Genomic DNA, 22,863 nt, shown 5'->3' on the forward strand with positions numbered 1-22,863 from the left:
TGGCAGTGGGTGTTGCGTCTCTGGAGGAAGTGATGAGACTGATCCGACAGTTGTCTGAAACACTCCCTCTCCGCTGATCTCGGGCGCTTTCAAACAAATGAGTTTTGTCTTTATAATTGCTTGTTTAGAAGTTTATAGACATAAATACAGGTTGGACAAAGAATACGAGGTAAAAATAGCATCGCGGTGATTATGAGTTGACATGATGGGTGCAACACTGACCGTGCTGTAGCCACTAAGTGGCAATTAAAATTTTTTACTGAGGATTAACAGCATGATGCAGGCAAACAGAAGCATGCATAACCTTATATTCACCAGCAGGTGGCAGAAAAGCCAAGGTTAAGCCAATTTCAAACATGAGCTCCTCCCAGTTCAAAACAGAAGAGATGAGAACGTTGAGCCAAAAGCCCATAAATGGATTTTCGTGTCCGTTCTTTTCAATCCTAACAGTGGGGTTAGTAAACAAGACTCACGGCGCCACTTCATCCAAATAAACTGTTTATTTCTTTGGTATAATTCTTCACACTAGTTAAATACAAACATATCTTACAATGTAAGGAGCACTTGATTCATTTTGGCACGTACAACTTTGGCAACAGTTTTCAACACGTCGTAAAAATACCAGATTCGCATCAGCGAGGATGCAGGTGTGATGCGAGATGATGTTGAAACTGGATGTGCAATCTTGTGGAGGCTTGTATTTGCTTTAGCTGTGTCGCTTCTTTAACGCACATCCCTGAGCAACTTAACAGCACCGGCTCTCTCGTTAATATCACGGAAGCACTTTGAAATTTTGATTACATGTGTTTTATGTGAGGAAACGCCAACTTTTACTCAAAAACTGAAACTTTATCTAAGATAAATCATCAGACACGTTTCTGCCTGGACTGAGGCCTTGCAGCCGAATGCCCACACAGCCTTAACAAGGCTACATAAACATCTACTGCACATTACATTCTGACATCAACAAAGTGCTGACAAAAGTGTGTATTTACACAGTGCTCAAGTGTCCAAACAGATGTGGAATCCTTGCAAAGCATCACATATAAAAGCCAAAGATTATAGATTTCATGGAAGACCTAATACAGTACTTTCTGACTGTAAAGTACCAGTGTGGAGACATTTACAGCAACTCGTGTACACACTTTAACAGAACGATGCTAAAAAGGTTCCACATAACCGGAATTTCTACAAGGCGGTCACGATAATATCCACTTTAAAAGCTAAAATGTGTAACTTTTGCATGTCCGTTTAATTCTCTGAACAGAAACGAGTGCACACAGCTCACACCCATCTGTGCTTACATCCTTTGGTTACAGGCTTTTGTGACAGCTGTTTCTGAGTCTATTTCAGTTACAATCTGTAGCTTTGAAAGTCATCTGCTTTTAACCATCCACCAAAAGTAGTATTCAGGGAACAATTATGATGAACTATGCTTCTTTGACAGCGTTTCTGACGTGTCATCTGTGGCGGGACCGTTTGACAGTACCTCCAGCAGTTACATCTCAAAGTGGCGGTACATGCTCTCCACGTAGCTCAGAACCCGCTGCCAGTCAGGACCGCCCGCTCTCAGCATCTCCTCCACTGTCTGTTAAAGAGACATATTTATGAGCACAGCAAACAAAAATCTGTTTCGTGTGTGTGTAAAATGGGAAATTGGTTAAAACACAAAGTCTTACCAGAGACTGTGCAATCCCAACGCTCTCTCCTGTTTTGAACGCTAGACTGAGATTCTCTTTCTACAACGAAGGAAGTAAAATCGATAAGTTTAACACAAACAAGTTGCTTCGTCCCATCAGTCACACAGAAACCGGCACTACCTTGTTCTCAGGGCTGAGGGTGCTGTAAGGGATATGCGAGGGGAGGTAGGTGTGGTAGACGGCACAGAACGCCAGCCCGTCGGCCCAGCTGCTGCTGAAGTTGGTGATGTCAATGTTCTGCATGAAGAGGACAGGATACAAAAATCTATTATGTTCATTACTTCAGTGTTAAAGCCTGTTAGACTACCACTGTTATTAAGTCCTTTATTTAAACAGGTCTATAAACAAATGTGCAAAAGCTCAGACACATTACACATGTTCACTGATTATTATAAGAAAAGCACGTCCAAGTACAACCTTTTTAAAATGTCTGAATGAAACCAGAGAGGGTAGTCTCATAGGTTTTGGCAGCTCGTCCCTTATTTAAATTGGTTTTTCAAGTTCAGTGTGACTAAAAGGGCCAGCTAATGTTAACGTGTATGTGACCTGATACTGTAAACATGTATTTAACTGTAGTCAGAAGTTAGTAAGCTGTAGATAAACATACAGTTCAGCTCTCGTCTCTAACCTAAGGCGAGCCATTCACTTTTCACATAATCACAGAATCAAGAGGCTTCAAGGCAGATGAAGAAAGATGCATATCAATAATATCACCATATTTAAGTGTGCACAAATTATTATACAATGATCTTTTGACTAGTGAATGTATACAAAACTTTTTATGAGGGGCAGATATAATATTGTTTGTATACAGGGTGAATGAAAAGGGCCCAAGGATGGATCCCTGTGGAACACCTCTGCAAACAGCGAGGAGAGTTTACGTGACACCTCTGTAGTTCTACCAGAAAGATAATCTAAAATCTAAAAACACTTTTTCTACTAAAATGACAAGATCAGAATACTAATGGTTACCGAGAGTTTCAGTTATATTACTGGAAACACTCAGTGGAGCTGTTGATCTGTCACATGATTTAATCCTGAGGGTAAAAGTTGATTCCAGACCCAGTGTCAGTTGGAGCTCTAATATTTTAGCGAGGGGAGGACAATTTGAGACGGGCAGTAATAATTTAAATCACTTGGGTCCCCGTCTTTTTGGAGTGGGAGCACAAGTGCAGCCTTCCAGGTTTCTTGAATGTTTAAAAAAAGGACTCTGTTATCAGAGTTTGGAATACTTGGTGGAGATTTAGAGATTAGGACCAAGAACCCACACACACACCTGTAAACTGAACTACATATAAAAGCATCTTGAGGGTCACCTTGTAGCCTTGGGTTCGACTCTGACACCAGCGGAGCAGCGAGTTTCTCTTTGAGCCTCCATGGCGACGCAGCAGCAGGTTGAATCCATCCTGAGTCCTGAAAACGTGCACGCACACTTGAGTCAGTTACAGTAGAGCAAACTGAACGTCGCACGAGAAGTGTTTCCGAATCTCTACTTAAGCTTCAGGATCTATTTTGCTTCAGTCCAAACAAGTCGTTCGATTTACAAAGGATGTGACTGTTCATAGAGTGCGCGTCGCTGTGGACTCACTTGGTGGGCGGCAACTCGGTGAGGGCTGAATTATACTTGTTTAAAGACTCCTCACGTTTTCCTGAGACAAGAAACAACCCTGCGTTACACAACAGCAAGCTATGAGCATCCGGTGCAGGAAGGCTTAGTCACAGCACAACACATTTTAACTTACCAACACAAACGTCTACACAGTTAAAGGCTCTTTTTGTAAATGTGTGTATTTAAAAGTCATTTAAAACCTTTTAAAACGACCTAAAGCCATAATTAGAATGTGAAGAAAGAACAGCTATGAGTTACACATAAATATATTGTGTGGAAGAGATATCAGCTGAAAAGAAACAACAACAGGGCTGTACTTTCATGTCATTAGTTTGTACCACAACACTATGCAGCACATCAGCGCTGCCTTTATTTTCCCGGGCAAGTCATTATTTACAATGACAGGCTGCTAACAGCAAAAACCTCTACAGGAAATTAAAGTACAGCAAGGCTGAAAAGGTAAAAGAAAAGAGTCAAAGATGACCTTTAAACCAAACCAAACCTCGACGACCAAAATAACTAGAGTCACTACTTCAGGCTCAGTCTCAGATCTCTAAGACGCCCAAATTTACATAAGAAACTAAACACGTTTACAGTACGACACAAAAAGCTTTGGCCTCCAGCCTTTGCTCATAACCATGTAAGGGGCAAATAATCTAAATATGGTCACTTTTGGCTCTAAAAATTATGAATGAATTAACAAAATGAGGTTGAATCCCATTGTTTACATGGAGACTATGGTTAAAAACATTGTTCCTTAGTAGTATGAGGCGTGGGTGGGCTCACCTGTGTCACTGCTCGACCTGCCGTCCTGCCAGTCCAGATTTCGACCTCTTAATTGCAACAAGTTCTTTTAAAGAAAAAAAAAGTATCTAATTAGGTATAGCTGTGTGTGCGTACAGTATGCATGTCTTCATCAACAAGCAGACCCTAATGAAGCCACTTCCTCTGTATGAGTCTCACCTTGTTTGCAGGAGCAGCTGTTGCAGCAGAACTGGACTGGGAGGTTCCGTTCAGCGTGGTGTTGGATTCTGCGGAGCTGGGTAACCTGGACAGGCTTCTGCAGCAAAGAAAGGATAAAACAAACCAAATCAACTCCCCTAAGACAGCTGCTTCACGCTCCACTTGTAGATTAGACTGTTTAAATTCTTTTCAAGTGGTCGACTTAATGCAGTACGTTATAGAGAAAGCACAGCCGCAGTCCTGACCAAGTTTGGTGATTGTTAGCGGAGATGATGTGGAGCAGAGAGGTTTTGTTTTCAAATCTCTGTCCAGTTCCACAGACATACGCTTAGGCTCGAACCGTTTTCTCACCTTGACCTCTCTGTAGTCACCATCCTGCGTGTTTCACTGGATCGCACCCCCTCTCTGTTCCTGTCCTCATTGGTCACATTTCTCAGGTAGCGCTTAGTCACATCTTTACAATCTGTTTTCGCCTCTTCGTCAGCGACATTCTTCACCACCTCGTTCTGACTCTTACTTTCCAGCCCTTCTCTTCCTAACCTGTACACCGCCCTCTCCCTGCCTCTGTGGCTTTCTTCCTTGCTCTCAGACTTGTTAGATTCTCCATTTGGCTTCTCAGGTTCACGGGCTTCACTTTTGCCCTGGACCTTGGTGAGATTAGCCAGTTTTTGCCTGCTCTCCTTCAACTCTTCCCTCAGAGTAACCAGCTGCACATCAGCCTCTTTCTGTCTCTGCTGGGCAGCAGACAGCTCCCTCTCAATGTCTTTGTGGGCTGCTCGGAGCGCCGTCAACTCCTCTTCTGCCTCAGCTCTCAGGCGATCTGCCACCGCCACCGCCACCTGCAGGTCAGCCTGGAACTGCAGCCATTCGCCACGCTCTGACTGGAAAGGAAACAGAGGGTACTTTATTAGCAGGAAAATCTCAGTTTGTCCAACTAATTTAAGAAACAGCATCCATGTTCTGTGTGGGCATACGCTAGCACAGCTGACTTTTGGTAAGCCAAACACAAGTGCAGCAGAAGCTGATTGGACGGCCATAAGTTTTGTAAATAATCTGTCATACAGTCCCGATCAAAAGTTCAAGACCACAGGGGGAAGGTTAAGGGAAAGATTTTTTGCCTTTGCCATCAGAACGTCATGACAGAAAATGACAATAAATCCACATTTTTGCACAGATGTGGCCCTTTAAAGGCATGTAGCCCTAAACTTTTGAGCAGCTGTAAAACAGCCTGTTTTAGTTTCAATAAATTACATGCTCAAAAAAATGTTTTGTCTCACTCCCATTTCTTCTTGTTGTATGTTGAAGCTCGACTTGGAACCTTGTTAAGATCCAACCACGCAAAATATGTTTTTTTTGCCATCTTTCAAGTGGTCTTAAACTTCTGATCAGGACTGAGAGAAATATAATAAAAATGTAACGGATAATCCACGCAATCAAAATTATTTTCACAACAATGCCATAAAAAATCCAGAGGATTAAAGTTGGCTTTAAGTTAATCAGACAGACAAAATGAAACAGCTCAGCTTTCCACAGAAAATGACTGCAATCAAATAAACTATCAAATATCCATTTGGCCCTCATTAGACGACAAGTTGAGCTGAAGCGAGCAGCAGGCCTGAGCAAGCCGAGGGGGGGAGTGGAGCTGGCAAGCCAACTCAAATGAGGCAAAACTCGATCATGAGAACAAAAAGTGGTCTGCTCGTTTTTAAAATCATTCTTGGAGGGAAAAAAAAACGACTCAAAGCCGAACAAGCTCCGACACAGACAGAAAAACAAAGCAAATGTAAGCAACGTTTTGGGAGCCGGACCAAAGATTACATTGTGAAACTGCCTTCTGCGACACCATCGGTGTGGCTGTGATCCAAAAACTGTTTTTTTTTGACATGGGAAAACTAAATCCCAACTCTAATTCAGTTTCATATCTTTGTGATGCAAAAAAAACGCTTCCAGCTTTCATTCTTAAAGCAGCAGACATGCACAAACACTACCCCCAGACATCAAAACAGGCACTCGGAGCCAATGAAGCCAAGAGGTAAACGATACCAGACTATTAAAAAATGTTAAGCGACCAACATCATAAAAGAAAAACAGAGGGATGTGGAAAAAAGTCAGAGAAGACAGGGAGGACAATAGAAGTTGTTGGAATCACACACAGATTTAAGGAAAGGGAGTTCACAGACTGTGGAGAAATGTAAGCTGGGGAACTGCGAGAGTGTGGAGGAGTGGAGGGATTGGGAAGGGTGGTAATTAGATGAAGAATGGATGAAGATGTGGAGGAGGAGGCGAGTCTGAGCCAAGCCGTTCCCTCATCTGACCACTGACTCAAGACCACAGCTGGACCTGATTACTCTGGACGCATGCGCGCACACGTACACATGCATATCACGTTGCTTTCCTCTCTCCCACAGACACACACCTCCCCTGTTCTTTCACATCAACATCAAACCACACCATTTCATTCTCCAACACGTATCTATATACTCAGGCTAAGCCGAAGCACACTCTCCTTGGAAATCACCAGGATAGTGAATCCTGTTTGGAGTTCTCCGAGTCTATATTTAGGATTATTAAAAACACCCGCTTGGACTTAAAGAATCTTGTCTTTGCAGAGTCTTTGTTATCTGGATGTGGACACCAACTGGAGCGTGTCTGTTTAAGGAAACAGGAAGGGGTGCTCCTCAGTTAACACTGAGATAAGGGTGTGGACTGTCAGGACTAAAACGCACGCGCTCGCTCGGTCCCCCAGGACCCGGCCTCATGCCCCGCTGCAGGACCAGATGTAGTACAGGCATACGTACACATGTCTATACTCTAGATGCAAATCTGCTTTCCTGACAATTCCTGGAAAGAGTTCAGCACACTTGAAGATTTGTGCTGTGTTTACTACTATGTGTCCCTACTTCACCTCCACGCCCACTCTAACTTGGGGATTCATCCCAACTCAGTGATTACTGCTCCCTCCAGCTTTCAACAAGCTGTGGTGTGAATTTAAATATATTTATTAAGACACATTTCCCTCCCAGATGTGCAGTGCAAAATGGCCAAAAAACTCTGCAAATGATGCTCAAACATAAGCTGGGAGAGAGTTGCATATTTAAGACAAGCTTCAGCCGGGAATCCTTCCCCATCTTCCCGTCAGTCTACATGTGATCCGGTGCAGCAGACTGTCAAGGAGCAAAGTGAACAGAGAGAACCTGGAGATCATTTCAGGAAATCTCGGGCAGTGTTCACCTGGAACTGATTCCAAATGCTTTGAGATCGACTCCAGCAGGGAACACAAATCTGACCATCCACCCCCACAACACAGCCACGATTGGAGTATTTTCATTTTTGCTGGTTAAGAAAACTGAAAGCTTGTCATGCTCATAAGCACAAACAGATGGTACATTTGATAACATCCTTAGCAGTTCATTGCACAATGGGCAATCATGTGGCTTTCTTTAGAATTCAGTTTAACTACAAAGAAATGGAAAATACATTATTGCTGCCGGGTAGACAGAGACAGATAAGGAGCATTAGGAAAAGCAGTGCTGAGGACAGATGAAGAAAGCACATCAGGGAGGTTTATCTGTCTGAATGTGACTGGAAAAATAACAGCTACTTAAATTACAAGAAAAAAGGGGTCAAAAATGGGGTCAGATCTGAAGAGGAAACGGCTTAAGCAAGGTGGGGTCAGACGAAAAGATGGATGGTGAATGCAGAATAGAGGAGAGGGGGGGTTGAAGGCATCCAGAGGAAGGAAGAGATGAGAGAGGGAGGGAGAGCCATCGCTCATTTCAGTCTTGTGCTCGGGGTGGAGCGGTCAACAGGCCCAGCTGGGGACTGAGGGGAGGGGGGCAGGCCTCTGAAGATAGAATTCTTGGTGCATGTGTTTGTAAGTCTTTTGTTTCGTGTGCACATGCACAAAACATGGCCAGTGGGTCACTGCAAGCTGCAGCCCTTCTACCTCACCACAGCACAAAACAAAACAAGTTTTGTCTTGGAAACAGCCGAATGTGAACCCCCTCCTCCGCCCTGCACTCCCCTTCTCCGGCTCTCCACACAAAGGATCTCGGCACTGCAGAGCAGGCAGGGAGGGTTCATAAAGCTGAGCTCTGGCTAGCTTATATCGTCCTACAGAGGGCTCATGTAAACACGGGTTTGGATTGCCATGACTTCCATAACACTGAGCCCTCTCACTGCGTTATACCACAGTCCCTCTGAGCTTCAGCTGGACCGTGCGAGGCTTATATTTCTAGGTCTTTTACAAGGATGTGGGAAAGTGGAAGAAAGACAAAGTAAAGAAAGGAGTGTTTGGACAGTTTGAATATAAAATAGGCAGAGCTGACATCAAGGAGGCGCGGAATAGACGAGCCGCAAGGTAAAAACGGATGACGTGCGTCAGTCGCAGTTCAATTAAAATAATTCAAATACATGAGAAAAATAAAAGAGCAGACGAGAGGACGGGGAGGATAGAAGAAAGAGAAGAAAAGGCGATGGGGACAGGGAGGGGCACCGTTCTGTCATAGTCCAGCTGTCGTAATCTGTGGCAGATCTAGAGGAAGCTGGAAGCCTCTGGCTACAATCCTCATAAGGGAGGGTCAGGAATCAGAACGAATAACTGACAGGAAATTACTCAAGAATATCACCATCCTCCTAAGATCACAGAATGAAGGAGAAAATGAACTAAAGAAGTGCTGCAGAATTTGATTTTATCCATATTGAACATAGCCGGAGAGTCTCTCGTGAACAAGCACCACCTTTCAGGTTGAAAGTCACTTCTTCATTATTATTAACCCTTTTGTGTTTGCCATTCAGTTCAGTTCATTTTTATTTATACAGCACCGACAACAGTCGCATGTTGTCTCATCAGAAGGACCAACAGTCATGTGCAGCTGCCTCTGATATCAAAGGCGAGTGTCCTTGATAAACTATCTTGTTGGACAGAAAATGATCTCAACGACTTTCCTCCTGTGGAAGGACAGGAAGGCCTTCATTAGCACAGCTGCAGCCCCCAGGGGGTGAAGCAGACTCCACTTGAAGACTCTGTTGTTGTTAAAGGGGAGCAAAGTGTGGGCTGTGATGGTATAGTATGTGTTAGTGTTACCTCTTGGCTCACAGGTCATATTACACTGACCTGCACATCACTTCCTGTTTACAAATGCATGTACTTTACTCGTTCAGTTATGCTGCAACAAAGCTGCGTCGTGTATATAAAACACAGGACTAATTACAGGATGAAGTTTGATGAAAAAAAGAGGCTTTAAACAACACAAGACTGGCAGTGGGATCCCAGATGAAACGTTTACGGTCACAGCTTCCAATCTAGCCGGTGTATATCAAAGCAAAGACTTCCCGTCATCATACAAGAATTTTAAAAAGTCAATTTATTGGGATTTAGGCAAAAGCATCCTTCACGGGGACTGCAACCTGGTCATTACTACTAGAAGGCATCCAGTACCAAAGCTCCTCACCCCAAAATGTTGCCATATTCATATGCAAACTTTAGTTTATAGAGATCACAGAATGACCGGATAACGTCTCTTTGGGGGAAGAGTTAAGTGCACGGTCGGTGTCCGAGGAGAAAACTTTCAAGCTCATCTCACCTCTAATGTACTCTTCAGACTCTTCACTTCTGTCAGCAGATGCTTCAGTATCTCTGAGGGAAGGTCACAGAAATGTCAGGCAGCATCACATGCATATAAAACACAAAAAATGTCAAGGAAATTGACTTGCCCTTCTTAAAACAGACAAACGTTTGGCCCACATTGAAATGCAGAGTTGTAGCACTCAAACAACAAGCCTGCTGGGGGTATTATTGCAGTGCTTATTTAGGGAGGGGGCATTTTGAAATTTCAAATACTAGTACTATAATAATAATAATAATAAGACTAATTTCACTCTCACCTGCTGTGTTTGTGCTCCCGTCCTCACTGGCAGTGATTCCCAGAGCTAGCTTACACTCCTCCAGCAACTTCTCCTGTTCCTCGCTTTGGCCATCCTTCGGTTCCTGACACTGCGGCAGAGACTGACTCAGACCACTGTCCCTTTCTCTCCAGTTTCGCCCCAAAGAGCTGCCCACCACAGGTGAGGCACTAGACAGAGACGAGGGGCTCTTTATAGGGCTGACGGGCACACTCTTCTCTGGGGTGACAGGAATCCTGGGTGTAGAAGTAGGAGGACCACCATTCCTCCCTACAGTAGCTTTCTCACTCACTGCCACAGCACCGGCTGGCTTGCTGTTCACTGGGTTAACTCCAGCGCTAACCATGGAGCTGTTTGCGCTGACCGGCGGACGAGGCTTCCAATCCGGAGGGCGACTGCGAGCGCTGGGAGTAGTTGGCGTGCCATGCTGCGATTTCTTGCCAGTGGTGACCGGTACTGGAGGTAGAGACGAAACTGAGATCGTAGGGGAAGACGGAAGCTGGGGAGCACTGGTTGTGAAAACAGCACCGTCGTTCTGTGGAGTAGTAGGTGGAGTGTGAAAACTGTCCACCTGAGCCCCTAGAGAAAAAAAAAACAGATTTGAGAGAAAATAAGAAAAGCAAATTGTGTTTGAAGACTGCATCTAAATATGGGAAAAAGGGGAAAAACTGAGCTGAATAATAATTTCTGTCAGCCATTTTCCACACAAGACATCAATTTAGGAACAATTCTTGAAATAATTTCATATCCTGGTCTCTGGTTTTAACTTCATGAGTGGAGCAGGACTTTAAAGTTTGTGCTCATTTCCAGGCCCGACTTTTATTTTTGGACTGTACTGAAATAACTTTGTTTAAAATAGTCCACTTTTCTTATACTGAGTCTTGGTGCAGCCGCTTAGCTCACCCGCTATCTGAAAGAAGCAGTTTTAGCTCCTCTTTCTTTAAGACACTTTGCTCCTGATTGTGAACAGAAAGTTTGAAGAACAGGTGGGTGGAGCACACGTCCTCACATCATGATCTCTTCACATCACGCAAGTCCAAGACTGGGTGTTTACAGCAGTTTAGAGCTCTTAGAGAGTATTTGCACATACGATGACCTCCGTATCTGAAACTCTGACCATGAGCATTCATCGCATACATGTGTGACAGAAAATGAGAAGCATAACAGCCTCCATCTGTGACTCGGTCATACAGACTGAAGGAATACACTGAACTACTGAAGTGGACGCAGAACGAAGTAAGAAAGCAGTCAGTCGTGAGCAGTCAGGCATGCTGACATTGAAAACATCATCTAGCGAGTTGACTGAACAACACGGCCTTCGCTGACCGGCACAATGCCCGGGCCGTGCCCCTGACGATGAATGCTGTAATACATGCATTCCTCTAGCGCTGCTCATCCATACCACTGCTCCCGATTCAGCAACACATGCAGACACAGGACAAACAATTCCCACGTATTTGCAGCACTCAGTTACCGATTCATTTTCAGACTTGACACATGATGAGTTCCACTTTTTGGCATTCCCCGCCTGTCACAGCATGCCAGCGTTAAGAACTCCAGAGGCTATGGGAACCCGTAGGCAGCGTTTCCTTCTCTTCCCTTGTTTGGACAAAAGCTTCACTATGAACAAAATGAATGTTTTTTGTTCCTTCGTTTTCTTTCTTTAGTGATGTAAGATCAGCACTTGAACATTTGCAAAGTTATGCACCACCTGCTGCACGGCCAAGTCACCGAGAAAGAATGACAGGACTGTCTAATAGGACTCTCAAGCCAACCCTTCTCTTTATTTCTTCATTCCAGACCTTAATGCGCTCGTCCAACCATGTGCATGGGTGGCAAGTTGACTGAATGAGAGTGGATGTGTGTGTGAGTGTGTGTGTGTCAGATAGCATTAGACTTCCTATGATTAATCCGCTGCCCTTGTGCTGAGCTGGGGAATTCTGCCGATTCATCACAGCTGGCCCGGCAGGGCCAGAACGAATCACACGGGGACGCGAGGAGAATGACCACTCACTGAGCAACACAGGAGAGCTGCCAAGATTCCTGCTGCAACTCAGCACACACACAGACACACACACACATTCACACACCTACAGCTTTTCCACTTGCTTCTCTCTGCTGCCTTCAGTTTCATGATTACTCTTCATCCACCTTCACTTTTTGGGAATTCTAGTACGTGCACTTTTCTGGTATCATGCCTCTGAGTTCCGTGTACTTCATGAATCAGATGTTTGCGATTTCCTGGAAATTTCTCAAAACAATTCAAAACACGAGGCCAACACGCCACAGCCATCTGTGCGCACTGCCAAACCTTTCAGACACAGCATGGAAAGTTCAAGGGAGCTGATTCTGCCAGAGCTGGTTTAAAGAAAGTTAATTAAGTGTGTGTGTGTGTGTGTGTGTGTGTGTGTGTGTGTGTGTGTGTGTGTGTGTGTGTGTGTGTGTGTGTTTGTTTGAGGGATGACCTACCTGTGGGTCCGTGGCTGTCCTTGGTGGAAAAGTTGCCCATTCTGCAGTAATAGGGTTGGGGCCAGTGATGCAGCCCTGCAGGTGCTTGTTGCACTTTCACTCAGACCAGACCAAAGAGATAGAGAGGAGGTGACCTACACACACACACAGAGTGAGAGAGAGACAGAGAGAGAGTACATCCAGCAAAGGGTGAAGTCGTGCATTTTTATCCAGCTGAGAAATAATCCAGTGAACACAACCTCGCTCACACTGATGGCGGACTGAGGAAGTTTACATGGAGGCTCATTTGAATGATAGTAAAATCAGTACCTTTACATAATGAGGCTGAAACACCAGAGTGAGATCAGACGTACAGGCAGGACGCTACAGTGTGGCCACATGAGGCAGAAAGCTGTTGGCACGTCGGTGTAAGCGCTCGGTGAGTGGAAAAGGACGAGAAATGCGCCCCAGACCCACAGACACTGCAAACCGAGTCACCGAGAAGCACCCACGAGTTTAAACTGGCAGTTAAACCAGTGAGGTTCACTAAAACGTAACATCGTTCTTCTAGAGTCAGAGGTTTGCGCCACAGACGCGCGAGAAAAACTTTCAGCCACAAACTCGATTTAAGTTCTTCACTGAGAGTGGAGAAAAGTCACTCAAAATTCACACCTTTAATGTGAAAAGGCAACAATAGTGGGTACAAACCTTGGACAGATTAGAATCAATCCCAGATCCTCCGGTTCTGCGTTTGGGAAACTCTGCTCCTTCTTCTTCTTCTTCTCCACGATCCGCTTTCTCCAGCGCTGTTCAGCCAAGCGCACTGCCCCGCTGTTCCTTCAAGGAGAGGCGCCGAGGGCAGATGGACAAACGCAAAAGCAGCTGCTGTTGGACAAAGTCAGGTCCAAGCAACATTTTGCTCCTGGGAGCTTCTCAATAAAGAAGCAAAGACGTGTGGCTTTAGTCCTCAGAAAGAGTCGAAGTGAACTCTGACCGCAGATGACCAATGTCTCCGATATCCACCGGACGTGTCCACTGGAGGGCACAGTTAGGCTGTGCAAGGACAAACCTGTTGCTGTCGCCTCTGGGATGTGTTGGTTCCTGTCCGCTCACTGCTTCGAGCGGATGACCCACTGACCTGCTGTGCCATACAGCCCCGGGCTGAACAGTGAACCGACTTTACATACCAATATTTCTCCGTCTATTTACGCGGTCCTGGTGAGAGTTTAGCTCCCACATAACTCCGGTGAGTCCTGGGATGATTCAGTTCTGAGTGTTTCAAACTATTTCCTGGTTTTTAATAGTTTAATTCTGACTAAATCATGCACACAATAAGAAATAAACCAAAGTTACGCAATAACATTAGTGACAAAAACATTAAAAGATCACATATGTAGACACAGCAGCTCTGGTCTGGACATATTTATTTAAAAGCTGGCATACACACAGGAGATTACTCATTAAACTAATAGTCCATATGGCCAAATCTTTGAATCTATAAATTTTGATATATATTTTAAACTAAATTAACCTGTGTCAACCTTGCTAAGAGGCGTTCAACCAAATATTATCAGTGGGGTGTACTTATGTATTTGAGGTTTTGTGGATCAAAAAAAAATCCCAAATAAACTCAAACTTATGCACTTAATTATTGTTTTTTTTAACTCATGAAAGTTGCTGTACAGTCGTTCCACCGTGGAAAAAGGATAATTCAAAGAAATCATTAAAAGCCCCCAAATTACCATGAAATTCATGCTAACGAGTGCATGCAAACTTCTGACCACAACTACAGATGCTGGGCAAACACATGTAATCAGCATGTGCTTAGATGGGCTCATTCATAGTAAGCAGAGATACAAAGACTGAAATTCTGAGCTGATGGTACTTTTTTAAATGGAAGTTTAGCTGATTATTTATTTGTTTTTGTATTCATTTATTCATTTTTGGTCACTTTCCCCCTGCTGTGACAGAAAAACAAAGAACTCTTTATTATTTTTTTTAAAAAAACTGAACTCTTTATCACATTATTGAACATTCAGCCTGAACAACACTGATGCTACAATGTGGCAGGTACAAAGGACGGGCTATGAGCCCCACTGATAAACTGTTGCATTAATAATAAAAAAGTGATATTTGTATAATCTGTAAGTAGGTCGTAGCTGCTTTTAAGGCCAACTATAGTTTGACTTTTATCGTGACTCCACATGAAATGACATTGTTGAGATATCTGTTGGTAACCCTTCTATCGCTGCCAGGGGGGTAACATCACTGATCTTAGTTCTTTAGCAGAATCCCAAAATCCACCACACACTGATGACAAGTTTGCTTCAGTGTTTAGTCAAAAACAACAATTCTCTCCAAATAAAGTTTGTGAAGGTGAAACAGGAGGAAGAGCCTGGCTTCATCAGATATTTAATACAGCTGTGTTGCGAGTTGAGCCCCTGTGATGTATCTGCACAAGTGTTTGACTAAAATATTTAAAAGCAGCATGTGCTGGTCGGTGTGAGTCTGTCTACAGCCTCTGGTCTTGCACTGCACGTTACCGCATAGCGTGCATAGTGTCTGTCATAGTACCAGGATATCAGTGTTCATCCTCTCTCTGCAGTTTTACAAGTTTATCTTATGATTAGGTCATCAGGGCTGTGATTCCTGTGGTAAAATTCTGTCACATCTCTTGAAGCATAATTACACCAAAACAGCATGAATTGAATCTTGACTAAAACATTTATTTCTTGGTACAAAAAGAACAATTTCATCCCACATAATTGCACAGAAACAATCTGAGCCACAGCTGTGACTAAAGTGCTTTTATTTCATAAATCTAGTCCAACATCTTTTCATTAAATATTAATGACTTTACTAACAGAACAAAAGTCTCCTTTAATGGGCACAGCTAAAGTCAAGTTTGTAGAGCTTCACAGACGCTAATGGATGAGCGCTGATGTGTGACATCCAGCACGCTGACAGATGAATACTGTGCTTTCAAACATCCCTTGCATTTTTAATCCGAGAGCTAACGTGTTTTCGAGCATCCCCATTATTCAGTGCACTATCTCGGCAGTTTCTCCTCATAAACTGCACAATGCCGAGTGAAACAGGAACCGGCTGCAGCGAGGAGACAAGCTCTCCTCCTTCACTCTCTTATTGAGATCAATAGGTTTTCGCAGTTCTCTGTGCTCACTGTGCACTGTTGCAGTATAAAGAGAATCCATCAAAAGCAGCTAGGTGCATTACACAGCTTCCAGCCCATGTCCACATTGATTCTGAAACTCCCGGGAGTGCAATGCCTGAATGCGACTGCAGTCTGCAGTTCAGTGAAAGCACGGCCAATTATTTCAGATCCGAATTTTCAAACAGGTGGAGAACATTTTAGTCAAACGTGTCTGTAATTCTGAGCGCTATTTGGTTTACTCTGTACATTTCCTCCAGAGCATTCCTGCTCTGTTGAGAACCTTATAACCCAATTATGAAATTGTTTATAGGTGTCAGCCTCAGTCCAGAATAAGGTGAGCAACTGTCCAACATCCGATGCCAGTTGGAGCCATTAGCCCGCTCCTGAGTGGATTACGACCATTTTGTTGGTGACCCTCTGTGCTAGAATACTGGTGGGTCACTACTGGGGCATTAAAAACTCCCAACCTGCCACAACTAGCCACTTGTCCAATTTGGCAGAGGGACAAGGACGGCTTTTTGGCTATGAGAACGTGGATTGCAAGGTCTGGCTGACCTCTAACTGACGAAACACTAAACTTTCTTACATCCTCCTTTGGAGAATGCCAGGGAGCGTCCTTCTCCCTCTCTTGCCTACTTGGTGAGAAATAAAACCTTGTATCATCTCCATATCTGATAAATCTCAAGTATACTGGCTCAATTTAATAGCCAGTCAATGACGACAGTATAACCTTGTGCAATCCATAAGGCACAGCGCGCATTCTCAACCACGCTCAGTGTCTCGCCGAGTCTCAGCTCCGCTCTCTCTGGTACATTTTTTGGTGTTAACACGAATGAAAACACCACCTCTAGACTCGTCCATCCATATCTGACAGTGAGACAAACGGTGGACACTGCAGGGGGAATGGCACAATATTTGGACGCACAGGAACTGTTTATGGATCCTGACCCTCTAATACCAGATTAGGTTAATGAGTGTGTGCACCAGGAATGGTTTTCCACCAGGGTTAATCCCCACGGAGGGCACAGACTTATCCTGCAGAAATCACCACTTTACCTTGCTTACCCGCCACCTGCGGTGTCTCATCAAAGTGTATTTGTGCAATTGTTGTTTACACGGCCCACGCTTTGATAACAGATCCACTTTCTTCTGATAAAAGAGCTGTTTTCAAGCCACAAAAGCATCCTCTGCTTTACCACTCTGACCGAATCCTCAGAGAATTTAAAGTCCTCAGAATAGACGCACCGGTTATCGACTCAGCCCCAAAGCCAACCTATGTCTTCGACCGCTCTCTTTTGATTGACAGCCAATGCAGACTACACCAAAAGATGCCAAGGCTTGTTGATGGATGGCACCTGCTCCTCCTCAGAGGAAATCAATTGAAGTCATGGGCAAGGATGGGCTGCTCAAGCACTTACACATGGCTTTCTGCCTGGGAAAAGATGGAAAGGAGGTCAGAGAGAGAGAGATGCCAACCATCTGTGTACAGAGGAGCGCTGCCAAGCATCACTCTCTTTTTACCTCAGTACTCGAAAAGACACACAATGCCTCCAAATTAGTCGTGCTAGCTCATTCAAGCCACATTCAGCCACAGTTTCTGGGAAGTTCCAGCACCAGTTACGTACTCATCCCATCATTCATGCTGCTTAGTGCCCTCTCTGTGCATTAAACGGCCTAGTTATTAGTGAATAAGTGAACCAATCCAGTAGAATGTGAACTATTGTTACTGAACTCCATATCTCTTCATGATACTGTTTCTTATTTCGTGCCAACACATAGGTTCAGTCAGATATCCACAGCAGCATGTCTTCAGAGAGCACATGGGCCGCATTGGTGCAATGGGCCGGCATAGCTACAATCTTAGACATGACCAAGCGTAGTTACCGGAACTCAACCTATGGTGCCGGCCAAACTATCACCACAGACTAATTTGAGGGAACTTTGTCGCCAACGAACGAGGGAGGTGGGATCTCCTGGCAGGCACCGGCCCGGCGAGTCACATCCAGGACGGGGATCCTGTGTGCCACTGCACTGGCATCAGTGTGCGTGCCGATCCACTGCAGGACACGGGAAGAGGGCCGATGGTAGAGGGCCAACTGCTTGGAGCTGTAGCCACACATCCCGATCCCAACGGCTCCCAGCAGCATAGCCATACCAGGCACGGTCTTCTCCGCCGGAGGCGTCACGGCCACATTATGGTAGGCCTGCGTCTGAAAGAAAAGTAACAAATGCGATCAGCGAGCCACAACATGCACACCTCAGGTCCAGCCGGTGCTCCCAGCAATCCTGGAGAGATTAAAACTCCATCTTTTCTCATTTACTAAATTGTGGCCCGTCTCTTTTGACAAACGAAAAGCTCATCTATTTTGCGACATGGACAATTTCCTCCGTGGGCCCTTGACGATTATAAAGCGCGTGGAGGAGCAAATAATAGAAACTTCATAGTTTCTAATGGAGCTGTGTCACGGGCAGTTAAGAAGCCATTCCTGTAGCTCGCTCAACCAGTTCCCATTTCCACTTACAATGCAATGGACTGTCGCAGGCTTGGATTTCTCTATTGTTTGTGATAAACACTACTACTATTGAGCTAAAATATAAGCCGTTCTACAATTACTGGAACAGCAGCCTGGAAATATTGTGGTCTGTGCGTATATAATAAGATAGCACTGTGTTTCATCATCTTGTCACAACCGAATCTGTTGAGACAATGCACAGAAAAATGGCTGCACAATAGCAGCACGAGGCTTAGCGAAGCAAGTGTGCTGTATGATTTTGTAACTGTCAATAAAACTCTGCACGTACCCATAAAAACAGCACCTTGCAAACATTTTATCAGCAGTTGCTCCCAGAACTGTTCTCTCATCAGCCTCCCTCTGGAGTGGTTCAGCAGAGACAGAGCATGCTATCCCCTGTATGAATCCCAGACCAAAGCACTACTTTTTATTTTAAAGGTCTTGCATTTGTCAGTAAAACTTAAAATCTAAGAAAAGAAAAACTTATTTTCTTAAATATTCACCTGAAACCTTTAGAACCTACCAAAGGCTCGCACTCACCTGCAGCAGCCTGATGTAGCCAGGAGTGAGTCTTGGGAGCCTGAAAAACATCTGAGCTTCCCACGCTGGTCTTCCTGCTAAATCAGATGAATTAAAGGCCAGATGACTCTTGGCAGTCTCTATCTCAAGCTCCTCTCCCTGGACTCCCAGGACGGGAAACCCACTGAGATAGAGGGTTTGTCCGGGTGTAAGCTCAGCTGTCTGAGGCAGGACAGTCTGGTCAGCCCTTATAACGTCTCCTTCCTGACTTTACATAATAGGACAGCTGCAGGTGGTGAGCCTAAGGGGATTACATGAGCTGGCACACAGGGACGAAGAAGTCAGACTACACAGAAGGAAGGGTGCAAGTGTAGGGAAAGGTGATCCTCGCTACTTCTTTTGCCAAAGAATACAAACTGAGCGAAATCATATCTAAATATGTGCGATTGTTTTGCAAATTTCTGCACCTCAATCAAACTATAAACATAATCAAGGTTTTTATAAAATGTATAGAGTGTAGTGATGTGTGTCTGAATTATATGCAGAATATGTATGGATAATTTCAGAGTTGTTTCCAGTTTGATGCCAAAACAAAGTCAAAAATGATGAATAAGAACTTGTTGATTATGCAAGCACATTAGCATCAGGTGTAAGGGACTTCTGACTTCAGCATTTCCTTTAAAAGGCCCACACTGAAGAGGTGACGTCATTCACAGTCCAGAGCCCATTTAAGTCTGCCAAGTTAGTTGATTTGAATGTTTTTTGTGTGTTGATGTTGAAAGTGGCCTCTCCAGCCGTGTCAGCAACTTTCTTTAAGCTTTAATATCCTTCCTGGCCTCGGGGTCCCGGGTGCAGAGCGAGGTCTTATAATGAGGTAGCTGTGCTGATAACGTCGCTCTTGGTGGATGGGAGGAATTCTCTCCGGTGAGAGTTGCCAACAATGACCTTCTTCCCATCTCTAGTAACAGGACCCAATTGTGCCTCCTAACTCACACATCCACGAATAATCTCAAACTCTGGCAATAATACTGCAAAGTCATGATGTCATGGAAACTTGTGATGCCCACTGGGCTTTACGCACAAACAGAGACAATATACCACTTAAAATGCTGTGTGAGAAAATGTCAAATCACAAACTGATATTCTATTGAATATTTAAATAGTTTAGAGACATTTCCCAGGAAACCTCAAATATGAATGTCAGGATGGGGTTAAACCAGGACTGCTAACTGAAAATAAAGACAAGATGATAGTTTATTATACTTTTAATGAAATTTGCAGATTGTCTTGGTGGAGTTTAATAAACTCAGCCGTCTGCTCCTTGCTATCTAAAATATATCAGGACACTGGAGTAAACTCTCGACCATCTCACACTTCTGTTTAATCAGTTTTCTGTTTGATGTTTAGTCAGATGTGTAAAAACTATAACTTTAATCTCACCAAACTGATTTACTCGGGAACAAATAAAACACTGAAAAAAAAGCCAAACAATAACATTTTTAAGTTATCTAAGTGACGTATTTATCATGTTTAACCTGAGTAGCGAAAGACCACGGGGGGTCTGAAAATGATGTGCCGGGAGTCCGCTGTTCTCGCCGGCTCTAGTGAGCCTCGACCTCCCTGTCAGCTATCGAGCTGGTGGGTAACAGACGTCTCCGAAAACGTCGGAGCACTTTTGCAAATATGTGATGTCTTGATAAATCGAGCAGATATTTGAAGTTTACACAGCTACATTCTCGCCTGAAAATATCTTAAAAGTTTATTTTGTGACCCAGAAAGAGTAATAAGAGTAATATTAAAAAGGCCGCAATTGATGGAAACTGGAATTGGCTGAATTCTGGGATAGGTTGGGCCACGAAGGATACACCCAACCCATCCTTCAAGGAGGGTCGGGTGTATCCTTCGTGATAGGAGGAGGACGCATTTGTCAGCCGCATTTGGAGGAGTCTTCGAATCTGGACAGCCTGTTACGTAATCGGCCTACAAATGCGGCCTCTGAAGGATGCAGCCCCTGAATTTGGACACAGCTACGATACCGGACACTGCTTCTTCGTCTTCGGGGTTTAATGGCAGCTGGCATCCTTGTACATGCAGTGCTTCCATCTTCTGTTTCAGTCTATTATACACTCTTAAATCCTACTACTTACTCCTGCGTCTTTCAGGATCTTACAAAGCTTCAAACAACATCTCGACTATTAAATTAGTCATCAACGATTTTGATAGTCGACTAATCGTGGCAGCCCTGCTTTTTAACCATTTAAATAGAATGAACTTGTTCTTTTTCAGCGCTTTATACAACATGTCTCATTCACCCATTAACACAAGCACCTTTTTCTGCATCTTTGTATATATGCATCTATCTAACGTTCACCCACTGTCACACTCTGACGAGCACATCGGACACATTTCAGGGGTCATCATCTTGCCCAAGGACACTTTGGCATGCAGACTGGAGCAACTACGGATCAAACTACCAACCTTCTGATTAGCAGATGTCCTGCTCTTCCCATTTTCTTCACATCAGCTGCATTTATGAATATTATTAAGGTTAGCTCTGCTTTGATGACTACAACAGAAATGTTACCTTAGTCTTGTTTTGAGTAGCTACACAATTACGTCAAATGAAAGTGATGAAATGTTTACTCTTTGACACACGCAACCTTCACAAAAACTCACTTAAAAGGTCTGCAACTGGCTCACGGGCCACTTTTGAGAGGATAGACAAATGGTAAGCCTCACTGTCTCGAATCCAGGGTTATCTCTCAATTCTTTAGAAGTTGAAACTTTTCTGTGGATGTGTGGAAAAAGTAACCTGCTTTCAGAAGTGCAGGAAATGCTTGGGGATTATTAAAGATGTTAGGATTTATACTCAGCTGAACTTAAAAACAATCCACCTTACAGTCTTTGAGACGTTTGGGTCTGGACTGCAATCCTTGGAGCCATTAAGCATGGCTGAAGAAATGCACTAATCTCTGAATGATCACTGTTATATTATCTTAAGCATGTGTGCCCTTATTCTCTCCTCTGGCTAATGTCTGCATAATGAGCCCATGAGCTCCCATCAGATGCAGCACCTGGTGCATCCATCCATGAATGGAGGCCACAGATGGCAGCCCTCGTGCTAATTGTTCAGTCATACACGCATACACTCAGGGTGTGTATTACAGTGTATGATATAACCTGTCGGTGTCTACTGGTGCATTCCCGGTTTGGAGCAATTGTTCCTCTAAAGCCGGAAATCGGCAGACAGCTCTCCCTCATGCCATCAAAAAGTCACTGTCCAGCTGAGATAAATCTTTGTCCTTTTCCTGAACTCGTCCCTTGGCATTGCATGATGAGTTAATGCATTAAAATAGACTACCTGAGCTGCAGACAGGTATTGTGATGCAGAAGGTTAAGCTACCGACTCCCTAGGTGGTACTGGTTTAAAAGGTCCATCAACAACATAATGTGCTGGCATATTTAGCATATAGTTAGATAAAGGAGAGTAGCTTTGGGGATTATGTAATGGCACTAATTACTGTCCCTTATCATTCACCAGCATAATGAATATATGCCTACACCCCATTAGTAGAACTGCCCTGAAGACTATCATTTCAGTGTAGTTATCCAGAAGTGCAAATATGAAGAGGCGCATGGCACAGCTGAGCATGGGCAGTAATGGATTGGTGGGGAGTGTACTGGAGATAATTGAGGAGCTATTAGGTTAACGGGCTGGGTTTAAATGTCATAACATCTGCAAACAATACTGATGCTCGAGGTAGAACTGACATTTGCTCTTCTGGCAATTAGGGGGTAAGATGTGGATGGGGGGGGGGGGGTGTCAGGCTAACACCAATACAATGTTTCATTTATTTAAAATGCATACAGAAACGCTAAACAAGCGTAGCAAAGTAAAAGTTTGGTTGATAAAGACAACTTTGGGCTTACTAACGATGGGCGGAAGGATTTGTCTGGCTCAGGATTAACCGGCTTTGTTTTCCTCTTACAAAACGAGGAGACGGGGTGTAAGAATAGACTGGGCACAGAACCAAA

General features: G+C 44.1%; 2 protein-coding genes across 2 annotated transcripts; both read right to left on the minus strand.

Moving 5' to 3' along the window:
- Positions 1 to 501: 501 nt before the first annotated feature.
- On the minus strand, positions 502 to 13,708 carry si:ch211-195o20.7 (cytospin-A). The gene is made up of 12 exons (XM_063498405.1): positions 13,333 to 13,708; positions 12,646 to 12,779; positions 10,159 to 10,755; positions 9,858 to 9,910; positions 4,624 to 5,153; positions 4,273 to 4,369; positions 4,096 to 4,159; positions 3,289 to 3,349; positions 3,017 to 3,113; positions 1,821 to 1,937; positions 1,680 to 1,739; positions 502 to 1,588 (listed from the first exon to the last, which is right to left on the minus strand). Exons 2-12 carry the CDS (start codon positions 12,683 to 12,685, stop codon positions 1,499 to 1,501), a joined length of 1,806 nt encoding a protein of 601 aa, XP_063354475.1. The 5' UTR covers positions 12,686 to 12,779; positions 13,333 to 13,708; the 3' UTR covers positions 502 to 1,498.
- A 1,621-nt stretch (positions 13,709 to 15,329) lies between these two features.
- zgc:193593 (uncharacterized protein LOC564090 homolog) lies at positions 15,330 to 19,070 on the minus strand. The gene is made up of 2 exons (XM_063497487.1): positions 18,850 to 19,070; positions 15,330 to 18,006 (listed from the first exon to the last, which is right to left on the minus strand). The coding sequence occupies exons 1-2, from the start codon at positions 18,898 to 18,900 to the stop codon at positions 17,722 to 17,724; spliced, it is 336 nt and encodes a 111-aa protein (XP_063353557.1). The 5' UTR covers positions 18,901 to 19,070; the 3' UTR covers positions 15,330 to 17,721.
- Positions 19,071 to 22,863: the final 3,793 nt, after the last annotated feature.

This window comes from Pelmatolapia mariae, linkage group LG16_19, assembly GCF_036321145.2.
Source record: "Pelmatolapia mariae isolate MD_Pm_ZW linkage group LG16_19, Pm_UMD_F_2, whole genome shotgun sequence".
Taxonomy (NCBI): domain Eukaryota; kingdom Metazoa; phylum Chordata; class Actinopteri; order Cichliformes; family Cichlidae; genus Pelmatolapia; species Pelmatolapia mariae.